Here is a 19,684-nt window from a genome sequence, read left to right as displayed (position 1 = left end):
CAGCATAGAACCCTGATTTCAGAAGGTAATTTTTTAAAGGAATGAGATAATGGGACAGTGCATAAAGATGCATCAGAGTTGAGCAAAATTAGTTCTCAAGATTAGAAGAACCGATTTTGAAAATGAAAATCCGGACAGAATGGATCAATAAAGAAGAGAGAGTAAAGATCAAGAGAAGGCAAACAGCTTATAGTGCAAGGTATCAACATACGTAAAAATGAATGGGGAAAAATGATCTCTGGACAGATGAAGGAAGGGGGAGGATGGAAGAGAGAGGGAGAGAGAAGGAAGGAGAAAGGATGGAAACAAAGACAAGGAGCAAAGAAGGGAATGGAAGGGAAGAAAAAGGATGGAAAGGGGAGGGAAGGAAGACATATTTTTCACTGGAGAGGAAAGAATTTGAGGAACTTCATGGCAATGTCCTCATGTTTCTTGGTGAGTAAGAGGTAGAGCTACCTGAAAATACAAGTGTTCGGAGGGGATGATAAAGGACTTGAGCAACACTGAGTACTCAGTTGACATTGAGGATTATTCACCTGTGATGTTAAGCATTTCTTGGTGATGCAACCTCTCCAGCAACTCTTGGTTGCCTGGAATATTTTCTTCCTCACATGCCTTTGCTGCCATATTGATTGAATCAACGTAAATTGATAACCTCGAAGAATATTCCCATGCGCCAGGAAGAACAGTATTATCAGCTGCACCTGATTGAAGCAATATTTTTGACTAAAAAACATTTTAATAAATTCTTAGTGACTGAGAAACATTTATTTTCTTATAACAATATGAAATTCGAGTGCACACATGATAGAATATGCAGTTACAAGACATATTTGCTGTCTTTAATACAGTTTATTTAGTTCTAATCTGAACTTTCTGGTATCCACGTACAAACACACAAATTTATGAGGTCAGGTAATATTTGTCTACCCCAATGGTTCCTAGATTTTTGAATTCATGTACCAGTAAAGTAAAAATGAGAGGACCAACACAAAGTTGCCAATTTTTAATCTGAGCAAATAAAATACTAAAACAAATAACCTACTATCATTTATTCTCACCGTAATTTCTAAAAAAAAAGCATTTTAACATAAAGATGATTTTAGTCTTCAAAAAAAGTATGAGACACAATTTTACAATTAAATTTTTAAATTGAATACATTAAAATTTATAAATATTTATAACACTATTGTTAATTTTCTGGCTTAAGTGTAGGCATATGAAAACCTTGTCATGGGGGTGCTGGTCTGTGGAACTGTGTTTGGGTTATTGGTTTATACTTAGAATGTCTGGGCCCCAGCTCAGAAAGCCAATAAACTACCTTCTTGTATGATATGGATAGAATTACCAGCATTTAGATTACAAAGCTTCAATTATGTCTGTCTAGTTTCAAACAGATGTCTTAACCACTATGTCACATCTTTATTTTAAAGTTGTCTTTTTTTTTTTTTTTTAGCAATGTAAGGATTATCATAAAAGTCAAAGAATGTAATAATTTAAGTAATTTTAGAAATATGACTTCCAGGAAAAAAAGAATTGTAGTTAAAATAAAGCATTCTTTGAAATAATTGGAGATAGTATATCTAATTTTGAGGGTAGAAAATAGGGTTAACACACATACATACACACTTAAATAACACATAACACAACAGGAACAAAAAACTCTTCCCTTCCCCAAAGATATACCACATCTATTACTATATCTATCTTTTAAATATACACACATACACATAATACATTTTCCTTTGAACACATTTTCTTTTGAGAGTGAATTGCAGACATCATCCCATTCACCCCTAAAAAGTATGCATTTTCCAAGAAGAAAGATATTACCTATAGTTATAATAGCTGCATTAGACTTAATACAGTTAGAAAAATCAATTTTCATAATACTAATATTGAATCAACAGTCCATATTCAAACCTAGTTTTCTCAACAATATCTGTAATTGATGTTATTTTGCCAGTCTAGTATCCAATCCAGAATCATTAGTTTTCATAGCTCTTCAACCTCAGGCAGTTTCTGACCTTCCTTTGTTTTTCATGAAATTAACATTATTTTATAGAATGGCCTTAATCTGATTTTCCTTATGGTTAAGTTCGTGTAATGCAGCTTTGACTGGATACCAAGAAATCATGTGTCTTTTTCAGTGTAGTTGGCAGTATAATTGATGATATCTTTGAAGGTAGTATCTGCTAGATTTTTCCACTATAAACTCTCCTTAAAAATTTTTTAATTAATGCGAAAGAGATACTTTGAGACAATGTAAATTTCTTATTCCTCATCAAACTTTCATTCATGAGTTTAGCATTCATTATTTTTGCATGAATCAATTGTCATTCTCAAGGTTGCCAAATGGTGATTTTCTAACTGTAGTATTTCTTCTACACTTGTTAGTTAAAATTCACAATAAGGAAGAGGTTTTTGCTTTTGTCCATTTATTTATATCAGTATATACTTATGAATTCTTATTTCATTAAATAGGTTGTAATCTACTATCGTTATCTTTTCTGATTCTCAAATCCCCCCAGTTTTGACCAATGGGAACCTCTTTCAAGCCACTGTCTTTGTCCCACTGATGTGATTCAACATTCCTTGAGCATTATATTACTTTTTGGCACCACAAGTATTATGTAAAATAATACCAACATGACTATGGTAATTTATGATTCTGTTTCACTAGTTCTTTTTGTATTTGGAAAAGTACCAGTAACTACTGGTGTGGATGTGGAGTATAAAAAAATCTGTAGAGATTTTCCTATAATCCTTATTTATGTTGGTTGGAAACGGGAAGTACTTTTCAGCCACTAATAAATCGGTATTTATTGTCATGTTGTTTTAAAGTGATGTTATGAGTGTAGAAGGATAAGAAAAGTAGTGCATGACTGCTCCTTTTCCCATCAAGGCCATGTTCCCCCTTCTAGCTTCATAACTGAGATTGTACTACCTGATGACAGGTGAGGGCTTCTCTTTCCTCATAAATTTAGCTAAGGTTTTTAGACTGTCAATCTTACTGTCCAGACCACTGTAGTAACCTTTCTATGATTTCTATGAATTGAATTCTTTGGTTGACTTCAGTGGAGTTTCTCCAGTTCCTGGTCTTTTATGTATAGCCAGTTAGATTGAGTCTCCAAGCTGACCTAAAGCAGATCTTTGCCTTTTGACCCATTTCACAAGCTATTTAATTACTGTGTCGACAGGAAGGAGTTAGGTGAAACAGAGAATGTTGTCATGAAGGGGCCATTGGAAAAGGCATCAGCAAGATTAGGGGAGAGCTACAAGGAATAGAGAAGTCCAGCCACAGGTCTAAGAGAACAAGTAGGGGAGTGAAGACCAGAACCCCAAGTAGCTTTTGTTGTAGGATGGGATTGTCTGACCAAAAGTATAACTTTATGTTGATAAATGCACCACTGCCAACCCAGAGCAACTCAGCAAAGAAGGAACTGGGGAATAAATACCCAAGTTAGCTCTCTCCCACTGGTGCTTTCCTTGATGGTACTTTCCTGCTGGGACTTTCCATTAGCCACACCAGTTGGGAGCCAAAGGGTAAGAGAGCAATGTAGAAAATCACCCTTCCACAGAGCAAGAGGAAAAGCCTGGAGAGTGGTTCTAGAGGAGCAAACAAAATATCCTACTCACACATAGCAACTTTTAATTTTTTAAATACAGATTTGAGGGCTTCTTTTCGTATCTCAAGAGGCCATCTACCATGGCTCTGGCTCCATACTTTTTTTCCAGTGAAAGCTACCAGCTTATGCTCTGACATGAGTTCCTTCTAGCAGAAGTCACTTCCTACTGCTTGTAGCCCTTGGGAGGTCATTCCTCCCAGTCCCATTTCTACCCCAGGGTTTCTGTCAGCTCAGGTAGACTATGTGTTTGTGTCTTTCCCTTTCTCCCCCAATTTGTAGAATAAAATATCTTCATTTTCTTATAAAATGCTGTTAACAAAAAGTAACTAGGCAAACAATAAAATAAAAAATGTAACCTTTATTAGTTTTGCACATTTTTAATGTTGGTTAGCATCATTTAGGGTAATAGTAGCATTTTCCAGCATGCAGTTCACGAATACAGTTTATCTAAGTAATTTTAAGAAAAAGAGGAGCCTATGGTTTGCTTCTGTAAGAAACACAAAATATCCTGATGTAATTGACTATATAAGTTCACTACTCTCTGTTCTTGTGGAAAAAAATATGTGAAACCTGCATTATATTTAGAGCAATCTAGAGCAGGATGACTCCAAAGAAATGAAAACATAAACAGAAATTAGAAAAAAAAAGGACAAAAATGAAAAATAAGCACTACCTTCAATCAGTTTGTGCAGGCACTACCAAAAATATAACTAAAATGTTATACCCTTTTCCAATTGCAGAGCATAATTTGGACGTGGCTTGTGAACCTATTTTGCCCCTTAAAATTATGAAATAATCTAAAATTAGCAAATTTAATAAAAAAACAGAAGTCTACAACTACCCAGTCTTCTTTTCATTTCTTGTTTAGCAAATGTCTTCCATGAAAAAGTACTATGGACAGAAAGTAAGAAAAGTGATTGTGATATCAACCCGAAGATAATTTCCTCTTCATATTTATGTACATAATGCTGAAAAATAAAATAAAATGACTTTTTACAGTATTTATATTTGCTTATAAAATTCTAAACACATTTTTAACAGGTTAAGCAGTGTGTGTTTGTTTTTTAAACATGTCTGTACAGTCTGGCTATACATCATATGTTATCCACTTAAAATTTAAAAATAACCAAAGAGCTGTTAAAGTGCTGCAAACTATTGCTTAATGACTTAAAGAAATGAGATCTGTTGAACAATTTCCTTGACTTTACCACTGACATATGGTTTCTCATAAATGAGATTCTGAGCAGTGGGAGAAACCAGATACAGCAGCATGGTAATATAAACATGCATTGATAGCATCCAAACTATCTATAATGGTACAGAATACATTATATTACCTGTGTAAAGCTTGCACTCTACATTTCTTGTGGTACATATTTGATGCAATAAATACTGTGCTTAGGTCATTATTTGTTTGCCCAAACGTGCACCACAGGGTAAAATGACTATTTACATAATAAATAGCATTTCATTAACATATACAGTTGTCAACCTGCTGAGCTGAAGATGGCTAAACGAAGTGCAGGATTAAGCAGAAATTTATAAAGGGTTCTTTTGGTCAATTCAGTCTTCGGGGAGAAGCAATGCTCATTTTTCAGTTTTTTTTTTTTTTTAATACGATAAACAGAAACACAACATTTATGACTCCAGACATTTGAATGAAGTTTGCACCTGCTAAGATTTAATGGCCTACCCCCTCCCCCCGCCCAAAATGATCCACTTGGTCTGGTGGCTGGATTTGATGAAACAAGATCAACAAAGCACCTCCAGTTATCACCCAATTACCCCTCCCAGGAAGATGGATGGAATTTAAGAACTCATGGTTTTCCTTGTGACTTTTTTTTTTCATGCATGATCTCTAAGTGCAGCATGCCCTCATGCAAACCACACCTTTGTGCAGATGGGAGGCCGTGTGATTGTGATAACCCCCGGTGGCATACCTGTTGAAGAGACCCTTTGTCTATTTCACAACAGAAACCCCATTTACAAAAATAGTCACATATAATAAACAACATATGGATTAAAAAAAAGATGAATCCCCTAACAGATTTTGTAAAAATGTGACAAATGTGGCAGTTGAAATGCAAAGAGTGGATACAATTACTACACTAAAGTGTTTCATGTTAAACAACCCCCAAATTATAGGTTTGCACCCCTTTGAACTGGTCCCTACAGTCTGAGTAGCCATTTTGTCTCTTGTCTTCAGCAGTGTCAGCTGGTAGTGAGAGCAGTAACCTCCTGTCAAGGTCGTCTCCCCTTTACACAGAGTCACAGTTTTCTGACAAGGGGTCACTGTCTTATAGTAGGCACTGACCTTAAGTAGATTTGTGTAAAAACAGTCAGTTTGGCATTGACCTCCTAAAGGAGTCCTGTTGACAAAAATACATCACCTTCACAGGCTGTAAACAATTGTCACCCAATTATTCTTATTTATTTTCATTTACTTCCCTTTGGCTTTTTCATCTTTGCCTTCTTGCTCATGTTTTTCCACGATTGGCTTTGTTACCCGATCGTAGGAAGGTGGACAAGCTGCTGTGGACATGGTCAGATCAGTTTTCTCTGTAATAGAGTTTTCATTTATTCTGTCAATTATCATGTCTTCTTTTACAAGAAGGTTAGCCCCACCTTTGATTTTATTTTTATTATAGGTAAATGAAGCTTGTTTTACAGTTCTCTTTAAAAGGTGGCGCCTGTAAGCACGCTGAATAATTACAGCAGACACCTCCTCTTGTTTCCTTTTTAAAGTCGTAGTTATTGGCTGATAAGAGACTTTTGATGGATTAGAAGCCATGAATCGCTCCTCCATCTGTATTCGAAGGGCATCCATCTCTCCACTCTCTCCCAGAACCCGCTTTGTAAAAGCAAATAAGATGTCAAGACAGTGGATCCGGTCCCCACTGACCATGGGCAGGTCCATGGCAATGAGCTGGAGTTTGTTCGGTTGTGGCAAATTGAGAGGGGGTTCAAGAGCAGCTGCAAACTGAGATAGCTTTTCAAATTCCATGAACTGGGTGGCATCAGGATCAAACTTCTCCCAAACCTCATAGAACATCTCAAAGTCATCCTCACTCAGGGGCTCTGCACTTTCCTCAGTAGCGACACTGAAGTTCTCCAGGATGACAGCGATGTACATGTTCACCACAACTAGAAATGATATGATGATGTAACTGACAAAAAAGAAAATCCCAACAGATGGGTTCCCACAGTCTCCCTTAACAGAGCTTCCAGGGTTAACTTTATTAGGATCACAGTCAGGTGGTTTACTGTTGAGAATAGGTGCTAGCAATCCATCCCAGCCAGCAGAGGTGGTAATTTGGAACAGGCAGATCATGCTGTTGCCAAAGGTCTCAAAGTTGAACATGTCATCAATTCCAACTTCCCTCTTAACATAGGCAAAGTTGGACATTCCAAAGATGGCGTAGATGAACATGACCAGGAAGAGCAGGAGGCCGATGTTAAACAAGGCGGGAAGGGACATCATCAGAGCAAAGAGCAGCGTGCGGATCCCCTTCGCCCCTTTGATCAGACGCAAGATTCGACCAATCCTGGCGAGACGGATCACTCGGAACAGGGTAGGGGACACGAAGTATTTTTCTATCAGCTCGGCCAGAAACATGCCTGTGGATAAAAAGTGAGAATACCAACCATTGAAGTTATCCACTAAGATAATAATCAAAATTTTGTTAAGGCTCTAAGGTAAAGTTCAGAATCCTGAAATTCAGTTGCATAATCTTAAATTTGACATCCATATAATATACATGTAACTGTATATAATATTATTAATGAACTTTAATTTTGACATTCAGTATTAAATTCAACTCAATATTTGTTATAGACTCAATTGTGTCCTTCCTCCTCACTACCCCCCATTCACGTTTTAAAACTCTAACTCTCCAATGCATAGTATTTGGAGAAAGTTTGGAGGGGATAATTACGTTTAGATGAGGTCATAGGGTGGGGCTCTCATGATAGGATTAGTACCCTTGTAAGAAGAAACACTAGAGAACTATCTCCTCTCTCTCTGCCGTATGAGGACATACAAGAAGGCAGTCATCCACCAGCCAGGAAGAGAGCCCTCACCAGAAACCCACTACGCTGGCAGCTTGTTCTTGGACTTCTATCCTCTAGAACTATGAGAAAATAAATTTCTGTTGGTTAAGCCACTCAGTGTGTGGTAAGTTGTTATGGCAGTCCAAGTTAAGACAATGTTCAGAAATAATTTTACGGTACTTTTGTCTTTGAGGGATGTCTAAAGACTATCTTTAGCTTACATAAAATCTCAAGACTAAATATATAAAAAATAAGTTAAAAATTACCAAGTCTGTCTGAACAGCAGTGGCCAAGGATATAAGTACATATTTATATGAATACAATTATTTTTTTTTCTGAAATTGCCTATTCAGTCCTTACCCATCTGAAAGTAACTACCATTTTTAATACTATTTTCATTTCTCCATGAACTTGGTACTTGCCTGAGCTTCCACTATAATATTTTTACATATTATATATATGTGCTGCTACATTTCTAAAAGGATCCAAGCTGGTGCCCTTTCTGGTCTCCTGCGTCTAACGTTGGTCTCTCAGACACTTCTTTTAAGATTTTTTCTCTATTTGCTTTTTAGATAATGAAGTAACAATTGAACTAATTTCCTGATTGGTTCAGAAAACCAAGGTCTTTCAAGTTACACTGTCTCATTCTAGAAAAGTATTAGTCTAAGTGTGTGTGGTGTGTGAGAGAGGGAGAGAAAAAGGATGATAAAGAGAGAGTGAGATAGAGAGAGGTGAATATAACCTTAGTACCCTATCCACAACTGATTGCATCATAGGTTACTGTAGAAATCAAAGGATACCTGCAATATACGAGTTGGATATAAAACCAACTCCTTAAGAGGAGGTAATGGCATGAAAATCTACCCATCAGAGGTGCCCCATATTGAATGGTAAAATGTTGATCCAATCATATTATCTGGTTTAGGAAAGAATGAATACTTTAGGCCCACAGATACACTTCTCCACTTCCCTGGAGCTAGAGTTGTATCTTTAATGAGATGAGCTGCTACTGATGTGATGTGTTGTACATTCCAGACTTTTAAGTATATAATGATAAAATGATGTCCCATACCACCTCGCATCCCCTTGTGCATCATTAGTATAACTCCATTTCAAGGTTATCTAGAAAATCTCTACCTGATACCCTTAAAGAAACTTCCATCTGTATTTGCTAACATTCTGTTCTTATCTTTATTTTTTTTTCACTCTATGCCTTTCTTTATCTTCACACCAGCTTCCACTCCTGTCTACATGCTGATGACTCTGTGTCTATATCTCCAATGCAGTGTCTTTCCTTAGGACCAGACTAAATTTTTAGTTCTCTTCTCAACAGAATCATCTAGATATTATATAGGCTATTTAATCTAAACATGTCAAAAAACATTTTTGATCTTAGTTAATAGCACATTCCTAGTTCAAATTAATGGGAATATACTAGATCCACAAATAATATACCTAATCTACAACGGTGAACATAGGATACAATATTGTACATATAGCAGGAGCCTCATTTTGTAAGAAAAACAAGCACACCTGGATGAAACATAGAAAATTTCAGAGTAGTGATTTCTGAGTGGTGGGATGACCTCTAATGTAAAGCAAATGTTACAACTTTTACTTTTATTGAACAGAATTGAAGAGATGTTAAATACTTCTTACCTACAATGGAGAGAATGACAACCACAAAATCAAAAATATTCCAGCCTATGGTAAAATAATAATGGCGGAGGGAGATGAGCTTCAGCACACACTCTCCAGTGAACAGCACAATGAACACCAGGTTGATGCGTGACAGAATGTTTGTCACATATTCACTCTGGTCATCTGTTTCTACCATCATTGTGACCATGTTGAGACAGATAAGAATCATGATGCTGATGTCAAAGACTTGTCTAGTTACAAAGTCAAAGACCATTCCTTGAAATTTGTTCTGTAGGGAAACAGGAAAGCTTTTTAGCAACCGAGGAGTTTTCCTGTACATATTAGCATCTGCCTAAGTACTTTCTGCATTGGTTAACTTTCTAATATTATACATAGTAACCACTGACTCTGAATGGTGTAAAAGATGGCTTGTAACACATTAATTTTAAAAATTTAATAACCTAAACTTCTATTTACCAATGGGTATTCCACAGAATAATGATCCCTGTCAAAAGGGTACCTCTGATAAGAAACATTGCATACTATACTCTTCACCCAGAGGCACAAATGTATATTAACATATTAAGATTATGAGAAATAGAGAAACCTGCCTAATTTTATTTTACTAGAATATCCTATGATCAGTTGGACCATGCAGGCATCTCAAAATATAGTATCTAGCAACATTCCATTTGTCTTATTCTCAAAGAATTGCTAAAGAGAACTTGGGATTTCCAGGACACATCTATAACATTATGCATTTAAAACCTATGAATGGTGATATTGATGTTCTTCCACCAAAAGTCTTTGTTGACTGTCAGACATAGAATGCTGACCCTACACAGGAATAATCAGACCATAATGACCTTCTTTATACTTTGATGTCAAAAATTAATGTCCCCATCACTGATCTGTCATTCTGCCCCTCATTTCTGCCACTGTTAGTCACTGCAGGCCATTGTCAGGCTCATTTCCTTAGGCTGCTGAGGAATTCTGAGGATATCTTCTATCTTACATTTTTTCTACACATAGTTGACCCATTTCTACTTCCAGGGTTAAGGTTTAGTAGAGAACAGTATGTATTTCTCATCATTTTCAAGAAGGCAACTGTTGGATGGCACAGTATGAATGTTCACTAGTATTTTGTTCCCTAATGTGCCTCAGGAATTATTTTAACTTCACAAATCATCATCACAAAAATCAATACAGTGTAGGATAAGGCTTCTCCATTTCACAGGAGTTGTTTGGTTGGTTTATCATGGAAGCATGAGGATTGTTAGTTATCATCATGAATTGTATTTATTGCCCCTGATGGCTGAAGACATTAGTAACTTCTAACTATATAGCCATCTACACGAACAGCAGATACCAGAATTCTTTTTTTCTCCACTCAGTACATCTAACGGACAATACAAGGGAAGTAAGATGTTATTTCACTCAGCACTTCATCACTTTGTTAACCTAGCAGAAAATTGCATGCTTTTTAATCCCATCCAAATTTTATCCCTCTTCTTAAGATGACTCAGCAACTACTTTTGAGTTCTGAACAGCTTTTTCTTGCGCATAACACATTATGTGCCTTCGCCATTTAGGTTGGATTCTAGTTGTGTAATTAGAAGTCCCCTGAAAACAAGGATGCATTTTTCTGCTTCTTCTTTTTCTTTCTGGTCTCTCTCTTTTTTTTTTTTAAGTAATTTTTACCATTACCATAAAAGGTATGAATTAATGATATTCTAAAAATGGAAGAAATCTTTGCCGCTGGAAATGTTAGCTACTATCTCTTCTGTAAGAAAACACATGCAATTTTTTGTCTTTGTTTATTTTTTTCCCGTATCATTTGGTATTTCTTACTCCTGGTCGAGGTATAGGCTTTTGTGGCTTTTTTGATCCCAATTTTTTCATTGCATTATAGTATTTCTTCTGTTCTTCTGTCATAAAGATATCTTGACCTCCAAAGTATAGAAAAGAAAAATAAAAACTGGTGAAAACTGTGCCCCTTTGCACATAATTTTTCAATGTTAAACTTAAAACAGGAAAAGGATGGTTAAAAAAGGAAACGGATAAAATAATTAAGCCTAGAATTTTAAATTTGAAAAACACAAATTGCATTTTTTAGGTGCTACAGTATTATTTAATTCTCACAGTAATCCAACATTGACTTTATTACTTTCAGTATTATTTTATGGCAGAATGAAAGCAAGCAACTGAGAGGCTAAGTATTTTACCCAACACCATATAATAAGTGAGTGGTAAAATGCGATTTGCTGAAACATGAAATAATAAGTTTCTAATGCTAGACAGACTGCTTTTCAGAACTTAAAGACAATCATTTTCTTATTCCAGTGCAGCAATGCATTAGAGTATGTATATTGTAGGATGGGTTAAAGTTATTATAATCCACCTTCACTCAGCCAAGAATTGGAACAAAAGGATAAAAAGGAAACTGGCCAAGTTGGTAGAAGTGTTAGGAATCAGAGATCATTAGTACGGCAAGGATGTGACAGGCCAGGAGGATTGCAACCCAGGCTAATAAGTGATATAAAGACCTGACATTGATCATAGAATATATTAATAACAATAAAAAGGGGTGGGGACAGGAATTTTCTATAGTGAAAACATCTCATACAATGGAAGCACTCATACAATAACAAAATATACTGAACAAATAAGATGAAGGAATGATCAACAAGGAAGAAATATAAATGACAAAAAGCACCGAAAACATGTTCAAATCTACTAGTAATAATAGACATAAAAATTAAAATTAAAAGCAATTTTCATTTATCAAATGTCAAGTATTAAAAACAGAATGTTTGATGCCAGTGAAGCAGCAGTGACCTGAGCACATCCATACACTGTTATTGAGACTATGAGCGAGCATATTGTTTGGAGGAAGCAAAATACTTTGGAAATTTGTCTTAAGAAAATAATTAAATACTAATTTTTATTTTTTATTTTTTGGCACAAAGACTTTTGACTAGGTACTCTTTAAATCATTAAAGATTAGAAACAACATAAATCATCCATTTTTGGGGAAATAGTTAAGTAAATTATGATAATCTACGTACAAAGACTTAACAAAATGGCAAAATACTTATGTTAACTCAAAAAGAGAATTTATAACTATAGATAAAATAATTTTGATAACAAGAATATGTTTGAAAAGTGTGAACAAAAAAACATAAAGTGTGAATAGTGATTACTCCCAAGTAATGGTATTTCTTTACTTTTCATACTTTCTATAATGTGCATATATAATCAGGATGATAAAATGGGCTTTATAAATGATAATAAGATAAAGAGCTGTTCAATTCAACACTGGGACTAATATTTTATAATTAAATATCAAGGAGAAGGAAATAGAAATTATAAAAAGATCCAATGAAGGAAAAAATGTGAAAAGAAACACTAGGAGATGCTTATGCAAACCTTTTGCCTAATTTATTGCAAACATTCTAAGGGTTTTCACTGGAAAGAATATTTTAAGTAGGGGAATTACAGGGATAAAACAATGAGTTGACTTTGGAAAAGGGGCATATGCTGTCTTCTTTTCTAGTTTTTTTTTCTAATTATTCTCTTCGAAAGGACTGAAAATGTGGCCCCTGGCTAAAAAAAAAAAAACAAAAAAAAAAAAAAGAGAGAGAGAGAGAGAGAGAGAGAGGTTTTGTGAATCTATGTACAGGAATGGAACCCAGTCATTCTTGGCTTTCTATACCCTGAAGGAAATGGGCTGTAGATGGTAGAAGGAACGGATGAAAAATAGATTTTAATGTATATGCCCATTTGGCTTCTGAATCAAAGTACTCATTTAGTGGAGAGAATGCTTCAAATAATTTTGCTATCTTAGTGAAAGAGAAAATATTAGAAATACTTATCTTCTTTTTTTGCTGGTTGAAATTATCTATGATGACACCAATAAACAGATTCAAGGTGAAGAAGGACCCAAAGATGATGAAAATAACAAAGTAAAGATACATGTATAGACTGTCCTCATACTTAGGCTGGAGTTCCACCTACCAAAGGAGAATAGTTTGTAAAATGTCACAATACATTTTGATGCTATAAGTCAGTGCATTTTCACAAGAATAGAAAAGAAAATGCCTAGTAATACTTAGCAGTACTTTTCTTTTTCCCTCTGAGTCAGCTGCCTCTAAAAAAAGTCTCTGAAATTAGCCTTTAGAGATGTTTTCATGTAAAAAATATAGTGATTATGACACTTTAGAATCCATTTTTTATAACTGTAAATACAACTAGTATCTTGCTATTTGGATAGTAGAGTGCTAAATTTGGTAAAAGATTTTTAGGTACTGAGTTTTAATAATTTAAAAATTATTAATGAAAAATTTTATTCTAGTATATATGTATAGACTATGCTTAGACACAACTATTTGTGTATGCATGAATTTATTTGGTAAACAAGAACTGAGTTATTCATTTAGAAGTTCAGCATCATACCTTTATCATTACAATAGTCCTTGAATTTTTTAGGACATATTTTAGTAGACACAACTGGACACCTGTCTTATGAATCCTCAGTTGATGATTCAGTCTTTAGATTTAACTTCCAGTAAATTATCATTGAGCTACCACATATTACGTAGTAAAGGGTAAATGAGTCACAATAGATAGTTCTCTAATAAATTCATGTCCTTCTAAAGATAACACAGTTAAAACCCACCAAATACCCAAAACATAATTGTAAGTAACAAATGAAATGACACAACTCTGGTGGATATCAGGAAAGCACTCAACATGAAACTAAAGCCACTTATGGAAGTGCACATTAAGAAAGTTAAGTGAGCCGTACCAGGTCAGTTTACAGATTACACAGAGAGAAGTTAAACTTTATGATAATAGACTAAACAATAGATTGGACTTCCAAACAATAGATTGGACTTCAGAATGGATAGATGAGGACTGACAGACCAGACTAAATTTTACAAAGTTTTGAAGAGCAGAGTTGGAATAAGCATGGATTTCAGTTCTCTTCTTAAAGCCTGAAAGAGACTATTGTAGGAGAAACCAAATAAAGTAGGTCTTTACTTTGGTGATATAAACTTAAAGGAAATGTTAACCATAGAAGTGATAACATCATTGGTAAAGGCTTCAGTAAATTTATAGATGCTGAAATCATATACAAGAATGAATTTAAAAGGGATTGTTCTAGAAATCTAAGGCTGCCTGGACAACATTCATAACTTTTCACACTGTCTACTACTTATGAAGAGTAACTATACATTTCAACTACCGATACTGATCATATATTTTTTCACATTTGCTCCCATATGCTGATTATATAATTAGTAGATAAAAAGAAAGCAAAATAGAAAAATATTTAATACAGGGATATTTGTCAGTTATTAAACATATGAATGTATTCATTTACCTTTCAAAATAATTTGTTTTCATTTATTTTAGTAAGATCTTTCTGATAAACAGTGCTATATTTGAATATTAATTTGAGCCAATTTTTGCTTTTTTAAAACAATCATCATAGAATCATTCCATTTTGCTGCTATGCCCTGTTGAATTAATTTTAGAACCTAACCAATGTTACAAAAAGGCAGGAGATAAGGAATACTTACATTTCTGGAATCAACTGCTGCATACATTATATCCATCCATCCCTTAAATGTGGCCTATTAAAAAGGACATGCATGCTTTACTTTGGAATAATTCAGACCTAATGTTTAATAAATATTCTTACTTATGTATTTTTTAAAAGGAACAATGTGAAAGACAGTTCAAAACAAGTTTTACATAGATTTTGGACCAATACAATATCTTAGTAAGGCTTTTCATTTCTAAAACACACAACAAACAAAAATCGTTATTTGATATATCCTCCTGCTTGATAACTAACTCACAAATACTTCTCTACTCCTTAGAGTTAATGGAATAATGCAAATTTAAAGTGTTATAGAAATTTGGTGGAATACTTTTAGAAAGCTTTACAAATGCCAACACACTTGGAGATATCTGTAGCAGCAAAACAATTACAATTTAGATCTACAAATCAATCATTACATTTAGATCTACTGCAAGGTGATGAAAGTGAAAGTTTAACATTTCTCTTGATCATAACACTCTGAGGATCATACGGACATGTATAAAGTCAGAGTTGCAACTATTCTTTTAAGAATTTTGAAGAATAGCACCCAGAAATCATCCTATAGTCTACCTTTTTCCCTGTAGTTTTAATGAAAGTGAGTTAATATGGGTAAAAGTAGAAAATAATGCAGTAGATACTTGGCATTCTCAGATTCAAGATGGATCCCAAGTCTAGTAGCTTATAGTAACTTGTTATTTGTCCCGGGACATAAATTTTAAGCCCTGAGAGTCTGAGAGGATTGTTTTTAGCTACTGAACAAGTCTAGAAAGCTTTCAGCATCTGTATCCCAACACATCTTCGTTTTCATAACACTAACACTTGTGAAATGGTGGATGTCATGGGAAGAAAGCCAAGGAAGGGTTTGTGTGATGGCAGTGGAAAGAAAGTAATGATTCTTAGCTACAAAATAGAAGCTATCTATCAGAGGGGGAAATACTGAATGTCAGTGGCTGAGGTCAATGACGGAACAAGTCCATTACCCACTAGGTACAGGAACAGAAAAAGTGATTCATAGAACCATTTCAATGAGTTACTCATCAACAGAGGTGATTCTGTACAAAGCCAACTATAAAGTAGTACTTTAGAGTTTCTTTAGTGGCAGAATTTATCTAATGGCTGCGTGCAAGATCTTTACCCTACATTTTCAGAATTATTTATCATTTCAAGGACCTGCTTCAAAATTTTTTTTCTTTTCTCAATTTTATGGAGGAAATGATACACTTAGGTGATATTTACAAGTGTGGTTATTAATTAAGGGTTAGGATAAATTCTCAAGAAAATGTCACCATGTGTCCACTACAATATTTAAAGAAATCATACTTCCAGATTTTTTTAAATCCCTATTTTAATTGCATAAACATTCAGAGTAAGTCAGAAACATCCAGAAGAGAAATAAGAATTTCCAACAAGAAGGTGGGAAGAACTTATAAAGGAATCATAGTACAGACACCTCTGAAAGAGAGGTAAAAGGGTTTTTGACCCATGCAGGTTTGTTTGCTTGGTTAGTCTCTTGGTTGAGCAATTGAAAACATGATCCTGGTGAAGAGAAATAGATTTCTGTGCTAAAGCCTCTGTAGAGAAACAATGAAAGAACTTTTACAGTCTGTTTTTTTTTCCTTAGGCTGACTTTGCAGTGGCCAAAATAGAGCAATATCTTACTATGTTTTTTAAACAATCTGGATTCTGTTTTTATCCACTGCTTTGTCATGATGCAGCTGCTGCCAAAAGCAGCATCAAATGCAGATGTTTATAGGGCCACCATCTTTTGTGTTTTTATAAATTGCAAACGGTTTTTCTTTTGTGCAAATCAGGCTTAGGAGACCCGGTAGTAAAAAACATTAATATTCAGATACTTACGTATTTAAAGTAGTAAGTACAATAAGGATACTATTATTATGTATAGTAGACTTAGGTAATTGTTCTGAAACGTCATTTGAAGTGAGGCCATAGCTGCTTATATTTCATTTCTGGGTTCAGGCACTACTCTGTATTATTTGTATTTCACTGTGAGGATCCAACCCTAAAACCTCAAATATCATTCCCTGGTCTTCAAGCCAAATCATACAACTCAGTAGCAGTTAATTGCCACCAATTACTTATAATCCAATCAGGTGTGTTAAGTATGTATGTTTGGGGAGGGTGATCCATCAGTGGAAAATGCTTTCTAATTGCAATAGAAAAAAATAAAGCAAACGTATTGATTTATTCATCAACTTGTTTATATGGGAAGAGAGCAATATAGGCAGGAAGAGAAAAAAACCTTTGGAAAGAACTGAATTGCCTGGCCTCTATCAACTATGTCTGCACTGCTTGCATGGGCTGAAGTTGTCACCCACCTGGGCTAACACACTTGTGCTAACAAATCAAAATTAGAAAAAAAAAAGTGTGTTATAAACTTCCTTCTTAATAGCTAAAGTCTCTTCTTAGTAACTTAGATGTATGTTATCACTTTATTATTCCAAACAATAAACAAATTTCAGAGAAAAGAGTGTTCACTTACAACTTGAAGCAAAGAGAGATACCCAAATCCTACATTATCAAAGTTTACTTTCACATTTTTCCATCGGGCAGTCTCATTTCTTTCTATTAGTTTTAGGCAATCAGAATGATTATTCACTTCGGAGATCTCAAACATGTCACCAGTTGTGGTGTTAATACAGTGGTAGAATTTGCCAGCAAACAAATTTACGCCCATGATGCTGAAAATTAGCCAGAATATAAGACAAACCAGAAGCACATTCATGATGGATGGAATTGCTCCTAAAAGGGCATTCACAACCACCTAATACACAAATGGAAAAAAAGAAAAGTCAGAATTCTTGTTGGTTAAAAATTAAAAGACATTCTCCTAGTAATCTTTAGTATTTCTTTTAAAAAATTTTTTTTTACTATTGAGACTATTCTATGACACTTAAAAGCAAAGTAAAAAAATCTTAAAATGAAATCCATTCTTTCTTAAGCAATACATTTAGGGAAACAAATATAGATAATATAACAAAGAAAAAGAAAGTTTAACAAAGAGAGGGGGAAGTACCAAAAGGATGAAGGAAAGGCAAAATCAGAGGAATTTGCTGCCAGATGAATTGAGAATATTTGTTGTTTATTAGAAAAAAGAGAGGCAGGAAATCCTAATACAGACGATAAACTAATTTTAAAAAAGGTTATATATTAAATAATGAAATTAAAATATTTGGACACAAGTCAATTTGACCAATATATTTAAAAAAATTAAAAATTCAGATGTATAAATATAAAAATATTATTAAATGCCTAATATAGTTTTGTCCTTAATTATTCATGCATTGCTATGACTAATAATAATTTTTGCATAAGAAGCAAGACAATTTAGCATTATGTATTTCATTAGATCATCACATCGTTTATTTCAAGCTCCAGTCATGTCAGTTGTTTCATTTACTGAGTTTAATTCAATAAACTTATTTTAAATGAAACATAATAGAAATTGGTTTCTTAGGAAAATAAGAAAAGGAGGGGTGCCATACATAGTGCCCAACTGTGAAGTGATTAACATACAATTCTGAGCTAAATAATGACCTACTCTTTTTCTATGGGAGCATGTTTTTTTCCCTCTTATCTTAATTTTTGGATCACAGATTAAAAGATCTGAGTTTTCGTATTTGGCAACACTGTAGGGATGGCTGTCCTTGCTCCCTCCTCCAGAGTGCCCATTGGAGCTATATTATGAGTCACTAAGAGGGAAGATAAAGACAGGCCCTAAAATGCTCATAAGTGACAGAAGATGCCTCAGACTTGAACGACTGATAGCTAAGTTAATTCTGCCTATGGACTTCTATTATTATTGTCAATCTGATCCAATGTAAACAACAGGCATCAAAATATCTTCCATCTGCCATTTGATGCCAGTGTATTTTTAGAACAATGTTTTTTGATTGCCTGTCTGAAATACATGAGCCAATTCCTTATGCTTCTGAGCCGTGTTTAAAGTTTGCAAAGAACTCTAGGCCATCTGGGGTTCAAAACAGTGTGATAAGTGGGCCGAAGGAAACAGTAAAACCACTATTGGCAAAGGTAAGGAAATGAGCATAAACATTTAAGTTGGTTAAATTATCCAGGCAGATCCAGGTGATATAGCCTATGCAGCCTACCAAACTGAAACATGGCACCTTACCATATCTCATTTGCCTGTCTGCAGTAATACAGTTGATTGAATAAATCCTTCTTTTATACTTCATTTTAAATATGTGGATACACTTAGATTTCTCTTGTATTCAAAATTTAATAGCTGAAAGCAAGTTACTTATTTCCCTCCTTTTCTGAATATTTTGCCTACCATCCAGATTTAAAAAAAAAACAACCCTTATTTTTATTGTATATTCATAGAGTACACACTTAAATGCACGTTTTTACCTACAATAGCCAATTTAGAGCATGGCAGAATACTGGTGACCTCTACTTACTTCCTGAATTTCTTTTCATGTCAGTCTGCAGGTCTCACACTTCTTCCTTTAAAACTTTTCTCATCTCTGTTACTTCTTTTCACCATCCATCCTAGCTCTGGCCTCCATTAAGTCATACTGGCCCTCTTGTCAAAGTCTTCTAACTTTCTCCTTCCTTTGATCCACGTAAGATGAATTCATTATCCCTGAGTCTCACTTGAAAATTATTTAATGGATTCCCACTGATGATCAAATATTTTCCTTACCTTGGTATTCAAATTACTCCATAATCTACATTTCCAGTTTAAACTTCCCTAGCCGCCTACCCTTCATCC

General features: G+C 34.6%; 1 protein-coding gene across 5 annotated transcripts in view; it reads right to left on the bottom strand.

Moving 5' to 3' along the window:
• Nucleotides 1-3,967: 3,967 nt before the first annotated feature.
• LOC132670955 (sodium channel protein type 1 subunit alpha) overlaps nucleotides 3,968-19,684 on the bottom strand; it is a 147,714-nt gene continuing 131,997 nt past the window's right edge. For all 5 annotated transcript variants that reach the window (XM_078451179.2, XM_078451182.2, XM_078451183.2 and 2 more), the window contains exons 22-27: nucleotides 17,432-17,713; nucleotides 14,906-14,959; nucleotides 13,196-13,333; nucleotides 11,172-11,276; nucleotides 9,339-9,609; nucleotides 3,968-7,247 (exon numbers count right to left, since the gene is read on the bottom strand). In XM_078451179.2, the coding sequence (XP_078307305.1) occupies nucleotides 6,070-7,247; nucleotides 9,339-9,609; nucleotides 11,172-11,276; nucleotides 13,196-13,333; nucleotides 14,906-14,959; nucleotides 17,432-17,713 (2,028 nt within the window). In that variant the 3' untranslated portion in view covers nucleotides 3,968-6,069. The remainder of the gene's footprint in view (nucleotides 7,248-9,338; nucleotides 9,610-11,171; nucleotides 11,277-13,195; nucleotides 13,334-14,905; nucleotides 14,960-17,431; nucleotides 17,714-19,684) is intronic.

This window comes from Panthera onca, chromosome C1, assembly GCF_046562875.1.
Source record: "Panthera onca isolate mPanOnc1 chromosome C1, mPanOnc1 haplotype 2, whole genome shotgun sequence".
In the NCBI taxonomy this organism is placed as follows: domain Eukaryota; kingdom Metazoa; phylum Chordata; class Mammalia; order Carnivora; family Felidae; genus Panthera; species Panthera onca.
The sequence above is the reverse complement of the archived record's forward strand: the minus strand, read 5'-3'. Positions and strand labels throughout refer to the sequence as shown.